This window comes from Chaetura pelagica, unplaced genomic scaffold, assembly GCF_000747805.2.
Source record: "Chaetura pelagica isolate M959 unplaced genomic scaffold, ChaPel_1.0 scaffold232, whole genome shotgun sequence".
In the NCBI taxonomy this organism is placed as follows: domain Eukaryota; kingdom Metazoa; phylum Chordata; class Aves; order Apodiformes; family Apodidae; genus Chaetura; species Chaetura pelagica.
Window position 1 is genome coordinate 1,785,748 of NW_009952441.1, and position 18,389 is coordinate 1,804,136.

The following is an 18,389-nucleotide window of genomic DNA, read 5'->3' on the forward strand; positions in this document are numbered from 1 at the left end:
TATGCACTCTAAGTTGAAGTACATGGTAATGGCATTTCTTGCAGGCCTACTGCTTAAAGATGCTAAGGTAAAAACTTCATGATTCTGGATTAATAGAAAAAAGTGGCCCAGTTCTGCTGCTGTGCAAAAAGGTCCTTCCATTAGCTAGCGGATGGATTAAAAAAGCCATTTACTTTCTACTCTAACTTTAGGGTCCCTTTTTGTACCTATGAATAAAACCACGATTTGTTCTACAACTAGGTTGCGTAAGACTACAACTATGATTGGACCTGTTCTTCTGCATGTGTGATCGCAAGAAACTACCAAAGACAGACAAACTGAGAGTATGGACATGGTTCTCAGTGCCTCTATCCTGTGTGGAAGATAGGAATGTGGGCATAAAGAGAGTTTGTATATTTACGGCACATTTTTGAAATGCTGAGGCATAAGTTACAACATTTCTGAACCTGGTCTAGCTTGGCCTCAAAAGGTTGCAAAGGAATTTGAATTGCAACTACACGCCACACATCATTATCCTAGAGCTGTCATGAAGCAGTAAAGTGTAAATAGCACATCTCTGCACAATCTTACCTTGGTTCACATTGTCAGAGCTATACAATGGGTCCTTTGTGTTACTAGCAAATTGGTTTGTAATTTGGGACTTGCCAGGTATATAAAGAAGTCACATGTCACCAAAAGCAATCTGACAAAATCATAAAAAGCTTCAGTAATTCCTTCTTGGAACACTACTCTTAAATACTTTTTGAAGTGCAATTCACTTGCAACAAATTAGGCAACAAATTTCTGTCAATTCTGTCATATGAACATCTAAAGATTTCTGAGCACTTAAAATAGTAACATCCACTGCTTATTTGCATCCTTCTCCTTTTTAGTATCAATGGCAGGAAATTGTTGTGGGCAATACCTTGGCAACCAGTAAAAATCCCGCACCAGGATGTGCGGGGGGTGGTGCCCTCACAAAGTTAGCATTAGCATTCCCCTTAGAAGATGAGAGCTTTAACAACTGAGCATGCTGTGTGTCTGTGTATACTACTACAGAGAACAAGAAGCCTGCAGACTATGAGCCATGGGCACAGGAGAAGCAGTAGCTGTCACCGCTTCCGTGCGTGCACAGCATGTCCAGCACTGAGCAGTGAGGATGTTCTACAGCAGACAAATTTCAGTGCAGCTGGACTCAGCTCTTCACGTGTGACTGCACTGTCCCGCAGCATTCTTCAGTTCTGAGAGCCACCCTCTGGGTCATTTTCTTTTTCTTCTTGTCTTTCTTTCTTTCTCTCTCTCTCTCTCTTTTCCTCTCTCTTCCTCTCTTTCTTTCTCTTTTCCTCTCTTTCTCTATTTCTTTATTTCTTTTTCTTTTTTAAAATTGAGAGAGAGGAAATTTATAAATCCATGGGTTATTCTTATAGATACTTTTTGGTGTGGTTTTTCATGGTTTCATTTTTACTTTTTTTTTTTTTTTTTTTTAAATAAATATCTATGTTTGCTTGTTTGTTTTTTTCTCAAGAAACAGCACTTTCCATTAGATGGAGACAGGACACTGGATTATTTTGTCCTCCAGGAGGACGCTGACAACCAGGAACACAAAATAAAGCCCAAACATGAGAAAACCCAGGAATTTATTCATCTTCCACTTGCAGAAAGCGATGGAGAGGATGACAAAAAGCAGCATGATGAAGAGGAGGACAATTGCACAGAACAGACCATTGCTGCTGACAGTCACTGGGGCCAAGTTATTAATCACAGCATACAGGAGCCATGGAAGAGGAAGACTGTTAAGAAACAGAAAAATTAATCAGAAACATTGCAGAGGTGCAGAAAGGGACACCAGAAAGTTTCTGGAGGCACTTCAAAATACAACTAGAGGCTTCCTGCATAAAGCAAGGCACGAAAATCTTTTAATATGAACATAAGTCTAACTTGTCTGCTTGCTTGTGGTTCTTGGGGAGAAGAAATGGGATTTAGGCTTCTCCCTATTCCACTAGTTATGTTGTTGAATTATATTTCCCTTGGCTGACAAATCACCTGGCATGTCTGTGACCTGGGAGGCGCCTTTCATTTGTTTCTGGATTTCAAACCATCTGTGGAAGAATCTACTTCAAGTCTCTTTCCAAAAGCCTGCATTACAGCAGAGTGGGTCACCTGATGACATGTCCTTGACATGAAGAATCAACACCCTGCAAGGCACTCCCCCAAAAGCTTAGCCCTTAAAAGCTTTGATCCATATTTACAGTATAAACCTGTGTTAAAATATACACTTCAACTGGACTCCAGCTGAATTTCTATTTCTGTATTTGCTCCCATTGCATTTCTCATCTCTGATGCCACAGAATGAGGCAAAATCCCTCTGGAAGATGTGAAGCCAAAATTAATACTTAAGCCATTGAGTGGAGCTTAGCAGGCTTAAAAAGCATGAAGAGAGCTGTCAGAAGCTCACAACATTCAAACTTTGAATAAGCAGCTCAAGAAAGAATAATTTATTGCAGCCTCAGTACTAACTAAACCACCCTACAGCTCAGCTGTACCACTGCTGTTGTAAATACATAAGATCTAGCAGATTGGTACAGGAAAACAACATCCCCATTGTCAGGAAGACTAGTAATTTTTAAGAAAAGTAAGAAAGCATTGCAAAAGCAAAAAGTTTTGTAATGCACCCTATGCACTCTAAGTTGAAGTACATGGTAATGGCATTTCTTGCAGGCCTACTGCTTAAAGATGCTAAGGTAAAAACTTCATGATTCTGGATTAATAGAAAAAAGTGGCCCAGTTCTGCTGCTGTGCAAAAAGGTCCTTCCATTAGCTAGCGGATGGATTAAAAAAGCCATTTACTTTCTACTCTAACTTTAGGGTCCCTTTTTGTACCTATGAATAAAACCACGATTTGTTCTACAACTAGGTTGCGTAAGACTACAACTATGATTGGACCTGTTCTTCTGCATGTGTGATCGCAAGAAACTACCAAAGACAGACAAACTGAGAGTATGGACATGGTTCTCAGTGCCTCTATCCTGTGTGGAAGATAGGAATGTGGGCATAAAGAGAGTTTGTATATTTACGGCACATTTTTGAAATGCTGAGGCATAAGTTACAACATTTCTGAACCTGGTCTAGCTTGGCCTCAAAAGGTTGCAAAGGAATTTGAATTGCAACTACACGCCACACATCATTATCCTAGAGCTGTCATGAAGCAGTAAAGTGTAAATAGCACATCTCTGCACAATCTTACCTTGGTTCACATTGTCAGAGCTATACAATGGGTCCTTTGTGTTACTAGCAAATTGGTTTGTAATTTGGGACTTGCCAGGTATATAAAGAAGTCACATGTCACCAAAAGCAATCTGACAAAATCATAAAAAGCTTCAGTAATTCCTTCTTGGAACACTACTCTTAAATACTTTTTGAAGTGCAATTCACTTGCAACAAATTAGGCAACAAATTTCTGTCAATTCTGTCATATGAACATCTAAAGATTTCTGAGCACTTAAAATAGTAACATCCACTGCTTATTTGCATCCTTCTCCTTTTTAGTATCAATGGCAGGAAATTGTTGTGGGCAATACCTTGGCAAAACTACAGCAACATGGGAAGAGCAGGTCTTGTTAAAACAAGACACAATTTTCTTGCTGTAGGACTTACCCCACTGTGATGTCAAATATGTTGCTTCCAACAGAACTGGATACAGCCATGTCCCCCAGACCTTTGCGTGCTACAATAACGCTGGTAATAAGGTCAGGAATGGATGTGCCAGCAGCTAGAATAGTCAATCCCATGATTTCTTCACTAATACCTATGGTCTCTCCAACCTAAAAAAGGTTAAAGCAAAAACAGAAAAAAAATCCACCACCACCCTGAGGTGAAGAAATGCTTTTTGCTGCAAACCTGTGTAGCCAGGAATATCATCTTGGAACTTGCCGACTAGCTTGGGGAATACAGGCAAGACTGAACAATTACTTGTTTTCACAGATTTCCATAGTTCAGGAGAAAGGTAAGACTGTCAAATAGAACCAGTAGGTGTTGATAAGTGGTTGCTGATGGTTCTGATGTTATAAGAATGATCAAGTCCTGCAATCAGGACGACGACAGCTTTCTGAACTACTTTCCGTTTACTGAGTAGTGATTTACTTAAGCCATGGCTGCAGGTCCTAACATAAAGTGCTACTTAGCATGAGGTAGATGATGGACTCCAATGATCTTTCACAGTGCAAAGGACAATGTAGGGCTAGTATTTTGTACCAATACCACCTCCTTACCTGATGTGCCCACCAGACCATTAAGTAAGAAAAAAATGCGATCCAGCTGATTGAGCCAAAAAATGTGATAGGAAAAAATTTTCTTGACCCCTGAAACACAAACAGAGAGAAACAGTGAACACCTATGCTGAAGGCTGATGTGCTGTACTCTTACTCCTTTCTCAAAGAGCAGCCTCTCATTTCTTCCCATCAGCTGTTCTGACAAACTGTTCTGATCATCATCATCAGATGATAAAAATAAATTTTAAAAATGTTATGAAACTGACTCCCTGCACTGCTATATGCTTACCTGTTCTTCCAACTACTTCAGCTGTAAAATAACTCCTGGCAACTCAGATGATGATTGGCAAGTATTGGGTTGTCATTTGTATCATATTTTGTTATGCCACAGTGTGCATGTGTGTTTAGTTGAATGGTGGTTTGGCTTCTAAATTTATTAATAACTTCTGCTTATTCAGAAAGAAAGTTTTCAAATTGCTCAGATACACCTCAATAACTATGTGCAACACCTTTCACAGTTACTATAACAAAGGCTGCCATATGACAGAGCTAAACAAATACACATCTAAAACGTAAGCAGGTGTTTACTTTTCTTGGGAACCCAACCCATTTTCTACCTTCTACAGAAGGTAGATTAAGCACATATTTGCCATGCTTTGTTTTGTAGAAAAGTTTGTTACAAAAAATGTAAAACACATTCTGAGGTCCTTCAATGAATTAAAAAGTCTGTATAACTTCATTATATTTTGCAGTGTCTCCCTTACTAATGTCCAGCTTTGAACAGATAGGATTTTTCTAGGCAATGAATAGGTTATATTCGGATTAACGATTTATTTTGGTTTCTATTCTTTCCAGTCTCTTGCATCATGCATATTTCCTATTGGCTAGCTGGATCTCTGTAACAAAGAGATCAAGTTAACCACTAAAGAAAGAAAACATGACTGCAGTACTGTACCAGGCAATCACTGTCTAAATCAAATTAGTGTTTAAAATGAAATTTGTAATGTAAGTGAATGCTAACGGTCTTGAATGAAACCACATTCTTTATGGGCATTGACCTTCTGAACACAGACCCTCACCCTAGATGACTTCCGATGTACCACCAGCAGAATCCTACACGTTTTCATGGATAACCAGTGGGACTGCTTGTGGAAATACCACTTCGAGTAACTTACTCCAGCTGCTCCATCCTGCACTACTTCCTCCAGTTAAGTCCTCGCTAAAGCTGCTTCCACTTTTTGCTCTCCTTTTCTGCTCCCCTCTCCACTGCAAGATCTGCTGCTGTTGCACCAGAAAATGCCTAAGCCTGTGGGTCCTTCCTAGGTGGTGTGAGAGCAGACAGGACAGCAGGGCTTTCCCTGAATATGACTTTGAGAGATAAAATAATTATTGGATTTTGCCAATTCAGCTTGTTCAGGTCACAATAAAGCCCTATTTTTAGGGAGTTTACAGAGCGGCACAGATAGCTTTTCTCGTGTAACAGACACAAGAGGCATTTATATGGGACAGCCTCATGTTTACTAACTAATCAGCATGGGTGGCTGTGGATTAAGAGGTGCTTAGTGAACTAGAACTGGTCATGTGGGAATAACACTGTCCTTTGTCTGCTGAATTGGGAAAGAGAAGGGCTGATCGGCAGTTCATTGAAATGGTGTAGACTTTCTGCTGATGTCAATGGAATGAGATCAAGTAATTACTGATAGGAAAAAGGAAAAGTCAGCAATGGCAATTGTACACACTCATCTACAGGATGCAACACTTAAAAGGTCCATATCTACTCTAGCAGCAGGTGCAGCTGTAGGCTGTGCTACAGAACACCTACTCACGCCCTGGGGGTGCTCTGCATAGTGCTAAATGCCCTCCTGAAAATTGAACTCGTAAACATTGACTAACACAACCTATAAAACTCTACAATTTCAGATACATAGAAACACACACTGAAGATGGTACAGATTTAACAACCCTTCCAATCCCCTCATATATCAAATAAAAAATACTCTGACTTCTGTTGGAGTAAGCAATCATTCCAGTAGGTGTTTTAAATCAATGATCTTTAAATATAGGCATAAACAGCCACATTGGCACCTGCAAATATATTTTTCATGTAAACTCTATTACTGTCACAAGCATGGTTTCTAGAACTGCTCAAGCTATTTTGCTCGATCTGCTTCTTAACTCTTTACAGAGCAAACAGAGTTACTTTTTCAAAACAGTTTAAATTTTTATCAGACCAGAAAATCTGATTATGAGCTTCTGGTATTTAAACCCACTCAGATAGACTTTTAATTTCAAAAATAAAAACTTAAAATGAATTTGGAGACAGAAGACCTCAGCCTGAAAAAGAAACACAATTTGAAAGGAACATAAAGTTGGCTGGTAAAATAGTAATCTGACAACACTGGGAGCAGAACTGGGTCTGGAACAGATAAATGAATGCAAAGAGCAATTCCTTTTCTTTAAACTAAATAGCTAGCACTTCTTTTTGACCATTCTTAGTAGCCAACTCTTTTGACTTTCAACATTTTTTTATGTCCTTGTAAAAACTGGGATTTTCTGGCAAAATGCAATGCCAAATACAGTGAATATGATGATGAAGTGATAAGCTTGTTGCAGTTGGTCACAAAATCTACATAGACCATCTCAGAGCAGTGCAATTTGGATTATCACTATACAACACTCAAGATACAAGCATACATTGACTTAGGCAAAACTAATAAAGCAAGGGCTGTACTGGCCAGTAATAGCTCTCTGTCAACGCAATTATACATACCAAACAGTTCTTGCAAAATAATGAGACATTGCCTATCTGAGTCAGACACCCACAGAATTTGGATGGTTAAGAATTACAAGTCAGTAACTTTGCAGTGTGTGTATTCCTAGCCTTTGTCAGCCAATCATCTCCCAGTAAAATTAACTGATAAGCAGAAGCTCAGGATTAAGAGTATTTAAATAGGCTTACCGATTTAATCACCTATTTTAAAAGGGGAACATCTAGACTCAAAAAAAGGGTAGAATTTAAAGCCTATACATATTACAGACAATGAGACCACAAATGGACCCCATAGATGCTGCTATATGATTTGCACATAGATTAACTTTTTTAAAAGCAGTAATGAGAGTGCTGATTCTTTTTTTGGATTCTGGTTCTTCTTTCCAGAGTACAATAATAATCATGCTTATTTGGTAACCAATTACAGCAGTCTTTTGAGATTCATCTCATCGCAAGTCACTTGCTCTTGGAAATATAGAGAGCTGCCAATTCCAAGCATTTTCCCAAAAGAATTACTCAGAGACAGCAGACAGCACTACTTCTCCCCATCTTTTCTGGTAGCTGTTGTGATGGTGCCTTGTAAAGACTGAGAGCCCAGTTTAGTACCAGTTGATTCTGTTGTGGTCATGGTAACAGACAAATAAGAAGAGCCATAGCTCATTCAGCTTGTGTGTTTTTTTCTTTTAGCAAAAGAGAAAGGATTTTATAGTTTCACTGTAGATTGGTTGGATTGGTACTGTTCCGGTCTACCAGCAATCTTAAGGACGTTTTCTTGGTGCATTTCATTATTGTTTTCATGTCAGTGTATGAAAAACAGGACTTTCAGAAGCAAGGAGGATCCAAGTATGAAGATTTTTCTTCCAAAAGCCTGATCCCAAAAGACAGTGAGTGATATAGTGATTTGCAAAGTAACTGTTAATTTTAGCCAGCATTACGACCAGCACCTTTACTTTACTTTTCACTTTAAATAACCATGTGTTTGTCTCACACTTAAATCTATCTACATTGCAAGCTTCGATTTTCCTTTCATACTTGATGGTGCTTAAATCTGATTACTCAGAACCTGTTCCTGTAACTGGATCTGTGCAGGAACATCTTGTCCTTTTCCCCTTGGTAACAGTGCATCTCTGTATGGCAACAAGAGTTGATGTAAGCTGTACCTCTTTGCTGGTAAAGGGAAGGTGCAGAGATACAATGCACTGCCCCATATGGGTCCAGTGAAGCAGGAACAGAGCCCTGATAGTAATGTTTCTGGCCTGTGAGACAAATGGATGAACAGCGCAGTATGGCTATAGTGAAGACATGATGTTCAGTCTCTGCCACTGGCCCACCTGGGTCACATAATTTTCCTTTCAACCTTTCAATATTCCTTATTGTTAGGGGTGAGCAGTTACATTTGTGGCCCACACAGGGCCACAGGGGAAATGAGCTATTAGTATAGGGAAAATACCCATTATTGTTCAAAACACCTGAACAAAAAGTCAGGTGCAAAATATCCCATGGGCACGGATACCTCTGGTGTACTGCCAGTAACATTATCAATGTAAGGACTTTCATATATCCTTGGTTGATGTGAGCAGGTATTACTAAGGCACTAAACACACATTAGAACATGTCAGCTATTGAATCAGCTGAGGAGTTGGTTGAACTAATGCGTAATCTACTCTAAGTAAATAAAATTCTGCATATCTGTACACCACAGCATAATAAGCCAGTGAGGATTTTTCTAACTTTATAATCAGAGACCTTGTACATGAAAGGATTTTCCTAGCGCTTCTGGGTCCCATGGAGCTAAATATATCTTGGTATAGAACAAGTGAATACAGTTAAACTGTCTCCATTATGTGGAGATAAAAGTATACTTTAGAAGAGACTCTAGGAGTATAGGAGAAGTAATTTTTTAAAAGTGAACATCTACAGAGGCTGTCAAAGGTTCCATGTGGTCCCTCAAATCCGTATATAGTACACAAGTGTTCATTTTACATATTTACACACTAATCTGACTAATCTGATACAGAATTTGGGTTTCTGACTTGCAAATCAAGCCCACAGTAGTAGGCCTAACTTTTAAAGTATCTGTAAATAATCGATTTCAGTTATCTAAGTTTTATTTTAGGTTTAACTTTTGCCTCACAGATTTCACAGCAAGTTTTTTTCTGACACACATGGGAGGACTTCTGGACCTCATTCTAGTATAAAAATTTAAAATTATGAGTAGGAGACAGATATCTAGTGAAACAAGCATATAAGAGTAATAACATGTATCATTCTTTCTGAACCGCAGAAAAAAATTAGTAAGCCTAAAATCTTTCCAGTCATACTCTTTCGGGCACTGCAGATGTACAGACTTCCTTGACTCTTACAATTCAACGGAGATCTAGGAATGCAGATGTGTAAAAGTTTTAAGAATGCATAAGTTTTAAGAGCTTTCACTTTGTGTTACGATGTATTAGTGGATATGGACGGCAATCTTCATATAGCTATTACCAACCAGTTGCCCATAAGCACTCATTTGAAGATTTGAAGACTGATGGTAACCTCCTCTTCAGAGAAAAAGCTATTTAAAAAAAAAATCTTAGCTCTATTTCTATGTAAATCCACTCATTCCCTTTTTGACGTTTTGCTATAGAGCCACTCTGTTGTGCAGAACATACCAACTTCTAACAACAGTTACTTACAGGATTTCTGACATCCGGGAGAGAAACCCACAGAGGAAAAACAATGGGCAACACAAGAAGGTAGGTGAGCTGCTTGCGTGGAGTGTCAGGCCAGGCCAGGCTGAGAGGCTGGTCCTCATCTTCTTCGTTCTGTAAGAAAAGCCACACTGAGCAGAATATTGATGGATGAATGAAGTTAGTGAATCTTTAAAAATAAGTCCTGAGGACTGCTTTGTTTCAGTGAGAAGCCCTGGGGTCTGAAAACATTGCATTAATACCACACCTACCTCACAAGATTAGTTAGGACACAGTAAAAAGGTTTTGGCCAGATTATGAGGTTACTCTGGAGTTCAGCTGTCTGAGGATGTGCCTTTGCAGCTATGCTGCCAGTGACGCTGGTCCCTTGGAATTCACAGAGCAGTGTCATGCCTTCACCCTGGAGGGGAACCTTGTGCCTCAAATGTCTTCTCACAGGCTTTCCCTTGGGATGTAGGCTAGTCAGGGATCAAAATAGGTCTGGATGAAAAGTCATTGTATGTTGGTATTGGTAATATTTTTTTCTACTTTTTGCTGATTCTGATTGAAGAATGAGTCTTTATTATTCCACTATAATAAACTCCTGAATTGTTCAACTACCCAGATACCTGAACTGATCAGTACCTACAGAAGCAAGCTCAACTTTTAGCTCAGGCTCTTCCATCACAACTGTATCACCCGCCACTGATGGACTGGAAGCAACCCCCTATTTACATCTTGACACATTGACAGGCTGCAGCTACTTAGACAGTTACGTGTTGATGTCAACAGAAGACAGTATTTTGTTAACTCCTACATTTTGTGAAACTCCCAAGTTGCATGATTGTAACGTGACAATAAAGCGAACACGTATCCTTACTAAAAGATTTTTTGAAGGTACATAAACCAAATATGTCACACTCCACAGACTACTTCAGAGGCTCCTGAGCTGCTTAAAAGGCTAGCTTTTCCTCCAGTTTTCAGCTTTTCACCAGAACGGGCAGATGGTATCTGCACTTCACTGTTGCAACCTATTGAAGCCTGACTTTGGGGGACTGGGATGGCACAGGAGCTTGTGGGGCTGCTTCCTAAAACCAAATCAATTTCTCTCCCATTCTGGTTGGAAAAACAGAGATGGATGCTCAGCTTTGAAATACGATGATTGAAGTAAAATTTGAGCACAAAAGAACCAATGGAAGGGTTGCCTAGGTAACTCTTTCTAAATGGCCTCTGTATAACCCAAGCAGTGGCGTCAGCTGGAATAAAGATCCAAAAATGACTGCTTCATAAACAGTACTGAGTTGCAAAGTATCTCCTGAATTGCTATCTTCAGAGATTAGCTGTGGTTAACAACTGCATTTAATCAAAACAAAAGCTTTACCTTAGTCTGAGTTTGCACGTGAGTCTTCAAAATGTATGGAAATCAAGACTGAAGTTGGCTCATGCAGAACTGTACCAGCATACACTCACTGTACTTCACTACTGGGTCTCATTCTAGTCTTGTGTCTAAGCCAAACAAGCTACCACGAGGCAGGCAATGAACTTGGTTGCAGCAAAGGAGCACAAAGAATTACGTATGAAGATCTGCCAGATGTCTCTTGAGAAACTTTGCTCTACCTGTTTGAGATGTTTTCACCTTCAGGTTGTACTGCTTCATCCCTCTCCCCAAGACAACTATCCCCAAAATGAAAGGCCAAACTTGAGCTTACAGTGCGGAAGGGCAAAACCCCTTTTTCTCACTATTTTAACTCCAGGATGCATTACCAATGCTACAGACTGGGATCTCCATTTCCTATTTCGTAACCTGGAATCAGCATCTAATTTTCAAATGCTGACCTTCCAAAAATCAGTGGAAGTAAGGAATCACAGTATCATAGAATCTTGGGGGTTGGAAGGGACCTCAAAAGATCATCTATTCCAACCCCCCTGCCAGAGCAGGATCACCTAGAGCACATCACACAGGAACACGTCCAGGTGGGTTTTGAATGTCTCCAGAGAAGGAGACTCCACAACCTCTCTGGGCAGCCTGTTCCAGGGCTCTGTCACTCTCACAGGAAAGAAGGTTTTTCTGATGTTTACATGGAACCTCCTATGTTCCAGTTTGCACCTACTGCACTAGACATCACTGAAAAAAGTCTGGCTCCATCCTCCTGACACTCACCCTTAACATATTTGTAAACATTCATATGACTAGAGCTGTTCACCATCTTGCAGTGAAGCCTGAGCTGTCTTTCCTAAATAGGACACAGCAATCTATGACCACATTCCAGTCATGTGAGCTGTCCCACCATGTCTCTGTAATTGCCACCAGATCATAACCCTTAACTCCTCCTGTTTATTCCCCGTGCTGGCTGCATTGGTGTGCAGGCATTTCAGGGAGCGAGCTGAGCACACTGGTGGCACCCTTGGGAGGCAGGAGGCCTTCTGGTCTTCATTAATAGTAGAACAATGTTCCACTATTTCAAACCCAGCTACAACCCTGTCCCACTTCCAATCTAGTTTAAAGCTCTGAGAATGAGACCTGCTAACTCCTGCCTCCTTGTCCCCTGCTGGACAGGGTTTTCCTATCCAATGCCAGCAGGCCAGGTGTCCTGGAAATCAAACCATCCAGGAGTTTTGTCCCCTACCCTCTTCATGCCTAGTTTAAAGCTCTCTCAATGAGCCCCACTAATTCCTGGCCAAGAATCCTTTTCCCTCTTGTTTATAGTTCTATGCCATTGTTTGCTAGCAGACCTGGTGCCCTGTAAACATCTCCATGATTGAAAAACCCGAAGTTCATCTGACGGCACCAGCCAAGGGAGTTTAACATATTTGTACATCTAGTTTCCATGAATTTCAAAACAATGCTGAACTATCCGCTGAGGCTGAAGACATGAAAAGAAGGCAATTTTGGCAGCTATAAAACCACACAAATGCAATTGTCATGCTCTGGAGTTAGCAGCTGTGATATAAAATGACTCAGCATGGATTTATGGCACAGATTACATGCACTGCTTGTGGTTCCAGCCTGTTTGCATGGTACATACTGAATATGCATTCTCCCAGCCTGTGGAAACATTGAAACTATAGTTTTCTTATTTTTTTTTTAGCCTGTATGATGAAAATGCAACATTTGCAATGTTCAGTATAACTATCTTCTGCAATGCTAGGAAGAAAAACAAGGTGATTACACAACATAGACAATGGAATTCAGTTGCTTAAACACACATATTTTTATGCTATTTTAGGTAGTTTCTGGTATCTCACTTGACCTCCAGATGCTTCATCAGAAGGGAGGAATATTCTGCTTGTTTTTGACATACCTGCCATCACTATGCAAAAATCTCCACTTCTAGGCCAGCTCTAGAGGTACCCAATCACTCGCAAGCAAGTCCTACCCCAAACCTCATTTCCTGCTATGACTCTGTAGCTAATTAGCTTTAAAGATACTGTAGTGAACATATGGAAAAGCTGTATTAGTTGACATGAACTCTGATGATACATCCAGTATCTACACGAAGTTCAATGTAAGCCTAAATTTAAATGCTGTCACAGAAACAGAGATCATATTATAGTCAAATAAAACCTGAAGCTGTACATGCAAAACACATCTCTTCTACACTTCCCAGTCCTTTTTGGTGACTTCATCTGAGAGGATTGTTCAGAATACGGTAATGAACATGTAGCTGAAGTATCTATTTATATGAATACAAATGAAATAGAAATGCTCAGTATTCTACACAGCCATCAAACACATCAGTACCATTTCTGGCAGAAATCACTGGCACCAGCATCACTTTCTCTTACCCAGCACGATCATTTGAAGACTTCTTCCCAGGTTGCACTTAAAGGCTGATGCTTGGTAGGCAATATGTGATTTGGGGAAGGTGGGAGAGGATAAAGTAGTGTAAAATTACTACAGTTTTTTATAATATGTTAAGATTGACTGGAATAAGAAAAAAAGAAACAGATGTATTAAGTATAAGGGCCCACTTACACCAGCATCTTGCTTCTAGGAATGCTCAGACATGGACACTCAGGGAAGAAATACTGGAATGTGACATGTATTTTCATCTTCCACAAATTAAACATTCAGCCAGAAGCTGCTTTTAGATTTTCATATTAATCATAGAATTGTAGAATAACAGAATGGTTTGGGTTGGAAGTGATCTAGAAAATCATCTAGTTCCAACCCTCCTGAAAAGCGGGAGACACCTTCCACAAGACCAGGTTGCACAAAGCCCTGTCCAACCTGGCCTTGAACACCTCCAGGGAGGGGGCATCCACAGCTTCCCTGGGCAACCTGTTCAATGCCTCACCACCCTAACAGTAAAGAAGTTCTTCCTAACATCTGACCTAAATCACCCCTCTTCCACCATCACCCCTTGTCCTATCAGTACACACCCTGCTAAAAAGCTGCCCCTCAGCTTTCCTGTAGGCTCTCTTCAAGCACTGGAAGGCCACTGTAAAGTCTCCTTGGAGCTTTCTCTTCTCTAGGCTGAACAGCCCCAACTCTCAGCCTGTCTTCACAGCAGAGGTGCTCCAGCCCTTGAATCATCTTCATGACCCTCCTCTGGACTTTCTCCAAGAGCTCTATGTCCTTCCTGTGTTAAGAACTCCAGAACTGGACACAGTACTCCAGGTGGGGTCTCATGAGGGTGGAGTGGCAGGATGATCTCCCTCGACCTACTGGCGACACTTCTTTTGATGCAGCCTAGGATGCGGTTGGATTTCTGGGATGCAAGCTGTCCTCGTTTGAGGCAGGATGAAGCCAATTTTTTTAATATTTTTTTTTTCTTTCCCCTTCAGTAAGCTTTCTTTTAACTAGTACCAGAGTGTTCCAACTGAGGCTGATAGGAATGGAATGCTTTCCTAACTGCTGGGTCTTCAAGGTCACACCTTCACTCTGCCAGCTCAGACACTGCAGAGAGATCTGTGGCCCCCTCGTAGGAGGCTGAGTTAGACAGACAGCAAAACTGGGCAGAGATATTCCATTCCATATATCTACGTAAGCTCAGAGGAAGGTCAGAGATCACAGAAGACAACTTCCTTCCTGCTTCTTCTTCCCTTCTCTTCCCTCCATGGCCGTTGTCCGGGGAGAACTCCATCCATCCATCACTGTCGACCCCCAGGCTCAAGCTCTCCTGACAGTTGTCACTCTGCTCTCTCTCCAGCAGCAGCTCTGGGACTTTTTGGGACTGTTCGCAGCTCAGGAGATGCTGTGGGGGTTGCTGGGGGTGGGGGGAGGCAATAGGGGCTTTGTGCATTTCCTGAACACATTTGTATATAATTGTATATATTTTCTTATATCATAAGTGTTTAATTAAAGCTGTGTAGTTTAGTTTTCAATCCATCCAAGTCTCTCTCCTTTTCTCTCTCTCCTTCCCTACCTGGGTGGGAGAGAGAGGGAGAGGATAGAGAGCGTTGTTGTCAAACCTGAGCCAAACGGTGACACAAGCACACATCACTGGCTCATGTTGAGCTTATCATCTACTGACACCCTGAGATCCTACTCCTCAAAGCTGTTCTCAATCCATTCTCTACTCAGTCTGTATTTGTGCTTGGAGTTGCCCCAAACCAGGTGCAGGATCTTGAACTTGGCCTTGTTGACAGTCATTAATATGTTTCTATAAAATTTTCATTAGCTGTATTATGGCATTCTCATTTTTTTCCTCTTGTCTCTGGCACTGTCTTTTTGTTACATATACATCTGCAGTAAGTATACTCATGCCTAGATGGCATGGACATGGTGTCCTAGTGCAAGATTAATCAATAATGATAACCAAATTAATTCTCTAATAGGAGAAGGTTCCCCTTGCATATTCTACTAGGGTTAGTAAGGTACATCTTTAAACAACAAAAAATACAGTCATGATAAGTTCATTATTTGAAGAAATGAGATAAGAATTGTTGTTTGGAACTGTGTGCTCTTTCATACCTCTGTAACAAATATTATTGTCTTTTAAACCAATCTGTGTATATTCACAACCCTCTTCTTGCTACTTCAGATCTTCTTCTATGTAACTAATTACAAACAAAAAAAAGAGTACTAAATCACCAGACCCCTCATCTTTCACAAGTTTGTCATCCAAGAGCACCTACATAATACTTGCCTGTAATACCACAGAAGATATGCCTCACTTGTTTGCAGGACCAATCTGACAACTTTTCCCAGTCTCCCAAGAAAATTTTTCCAGAGGAAATGATGGTGTTTCACATTATATAAACAATAGAAACATATGATGACATTTCATCAACAACCATTCTGTTTATAAACAACAGCTTATACCAAGCTCCCATGTGCCAAAGTCATAATGCAGACATTGCTCCTAGCAAAAATCATAAAATCATTGTCTCCGTGGAGGCTTACGCTCATATTATCTGAGAAAGAACAGTTGCTTTTCTGGAACAATATCAAACTGCATTACTACACTTTTTACCTGACAGAAGGACAAAATGTAAAACAAGTAATATGAACCACCTCAAATTTACCTGAAATTCTGAATCTGCCACTATTTACTAGCTAGTCTGTATGGTAAAACAGCTACAGCATATGAATTATAAATATTATATTCTGAGGATTATTTTATTAGCCCATCTAAGCTGGAGAGTTGAACTTTACATTCTCATGCTTCTACCTTTCTTGTGCATTTTGACTTCTGATATCATTAATCAATAAAAAATTAGCACTAGGACTCCAGCAGAAAGAAAACTTCAGACAAGAACTATTTGTAATTCAATTTGCTTATATACAGACATTGTACAACCCATAAGTAGGCAATATCTTTCTTTGCTTGATAGTGCTTCAAAAGATTGTTGAGCTGTTTTTTTTTTTTGTGGGTTTTTTTGTTTGTTGTGTTTTTTTTTTTCTTGGAAGTGAAGAGCTCTGTACAACCCAACTTCTCAGAATGATCAAATCAGAAAAATTATGATGTCTCAAAACGATAACTGTCTCAGAAGTAAGGACTGATTTTCAGAACTGAGATTTATTTTTTTTTTCTCTAGAATATCAAATCCCACATTAATTCATTTCACTAGCAAGGCAGAGGACAAAGGCAATTGAAGCCCTACTGTGACTTCTAGAAGAGCCTCTAGTATCTACTTTTAATTTCTTGTGTGTAACTTGGATTGGTCACTTATCTTCTCCTACCTGTCATTCGAAAAAAAAAATAATCTGAAAGGAGGTGAGATACTACACTAGTACAGTATTATGCAATTTCTATGGCCTAACTAAGAGAGAAAACAATGTCCTTCCTCATGAATTTCTGAGTAAAATTCAAGCAAGGAGTAAACCCCTGAGCTTTCAGAATGCATTCTGTATGTATGGATACTCTTTCGAGGGCAGATAACTTGCATTAATCATCTCTGCACTGTGAAGTCATTCAAAAGAGCTACCTTTTGAGTGGAGCCTATGGGAGGGGCAGAGGCAGGTATTTGCTGAAGATTCTACTATTGCTGCTTGTGTCCTCTCAGGCTCTTGCACAAACACCTGAAAACACAGCTCCTGCAGCTTTTTACGTCCATGTTACTGCCAGCACTCTTTGGGGAATTTCAGAAGAAATACGAAACCTGTAATAGTCAAAACTGCAGTCAGCCCACCAGGACAAGCAACAGCTATGGTGTGACGGAGATACATCTGAAGAATAAGCCTTTGTCTTCACGTTATTTTTCACTGTCCTAGTTTTCAAGTAAGTCAAACTAGAATAAAGCAGAACCAAATGTGGACTAGCAACTAAGCAGGCTTGAGAGAACAGAGATTACTCCCTTTCAATGGCACTGTCATTCTCATTAAGTTATGAAGAGCAAACAAGAGGCAGGCATTTACTTTAGGGTGAGTGTGGCAATTCAAAAGAAGATTAGGCTTTGGAAAAGCCTAATTTGTAATGATCAATCACACAAATACCAGGCATACTGAAATATCATGGCCTTAAAACAAAGGCTGTTCTAATCTCCTCTAGTCTCTCTCCACAAAATAGAAATGTTTAATAGCCTGAGACAGAGAACACAATGCTACTCAGCTTCACATCATGCTAACTTGATGGAAAGGCAATGAGTACTCTAAGGAAGGTGAGATCTGTCAGTCTGTCCTCACCAGGGCCTCTGTCCTGACATGTAGCATACCATGCTGCTCTTCTGTGATGGGGAAGGCAAAACATGCCTTACCACACTGTTGCTCAGGTAAGCAGTTTAGATCCAATGACAACAATAAGGCATTAGTGGCATCTTCCTACGACATACAAGTTGCCTTCTACTCTAATGGAAAAGTTATCGCCTAACACAGTTGGCATGCAAATGTTTTACAGTGGGGTTTCCATGGAAACAGGTGAAAGCATGCACGTGTGTGTGCGTGCATGTGTGTGCGTGTGTGTGTAGGTGGGAGGAAAAGGTGTTATCTTCAGATTGGAAGCTATTTTTGGGGAAGGCACAGGTTAAAATTACTATGACTGAACACACTTAATTGAATGCTAGTTAAGAAGGTGGCGGGGGAGAGGGGAGGGGAGACAAGTGGACTTCTCAGAAAGATGATTGCTCTGAAGGGCACCCTACAAAACATTTAATGAGATACTGTCAGTGTCCTTTTAGTTTTCTTCCATTTTCTCATACAAGCTCAACAACACCATGAAGTTTTATATAACAGTCTTCTCCTTTGTGGCAACCAGCTAAAGGTTAAGAGACAGAATGCTGAAAGTAGAACAAAATCCCTGAGGAAGATGCAACATT

The 18,389-nt window shown here is 40.2% G+C and overlaps 1 protein-coding gene across 1 annotated transcript in view; it reads right to left on the reverse strand.

Annotated features, from left to right (window-relative positions):
• Nucleotides 1-1,519: 1,519 nt before the first annotated feature.
• The window catches only part of SLC24A2 (solute carrier family 24 (sodium/potassium/calcium exchanger), member 2), a 96,526-nt gene continuing 79,656 nt past the window's right edge, over nt 1,520-18,389 (reverse strand). Inside the window, exons 9-12 of the mRNA XM_010008434.1 lie at nt 9,696-9,824; nt 4,248-4,337; nt 3,634-3,800; nt 1,520-1,769 (exon numbers count right to left, since the gene is read on the reverse strand). Of these exons, the coding sequence (XP_010006736.1) occupies nt 1,520-1,769; nt 3,634-3,800; nt 4,248-4,337; nt 9,696-9,824 (636 nt within the window). The remainder of the gene's footprint in view (nt 1,770-3,633; nt 3,801-4,247; nt 4,338-9,695; nt 9,825-18,389) is intronic.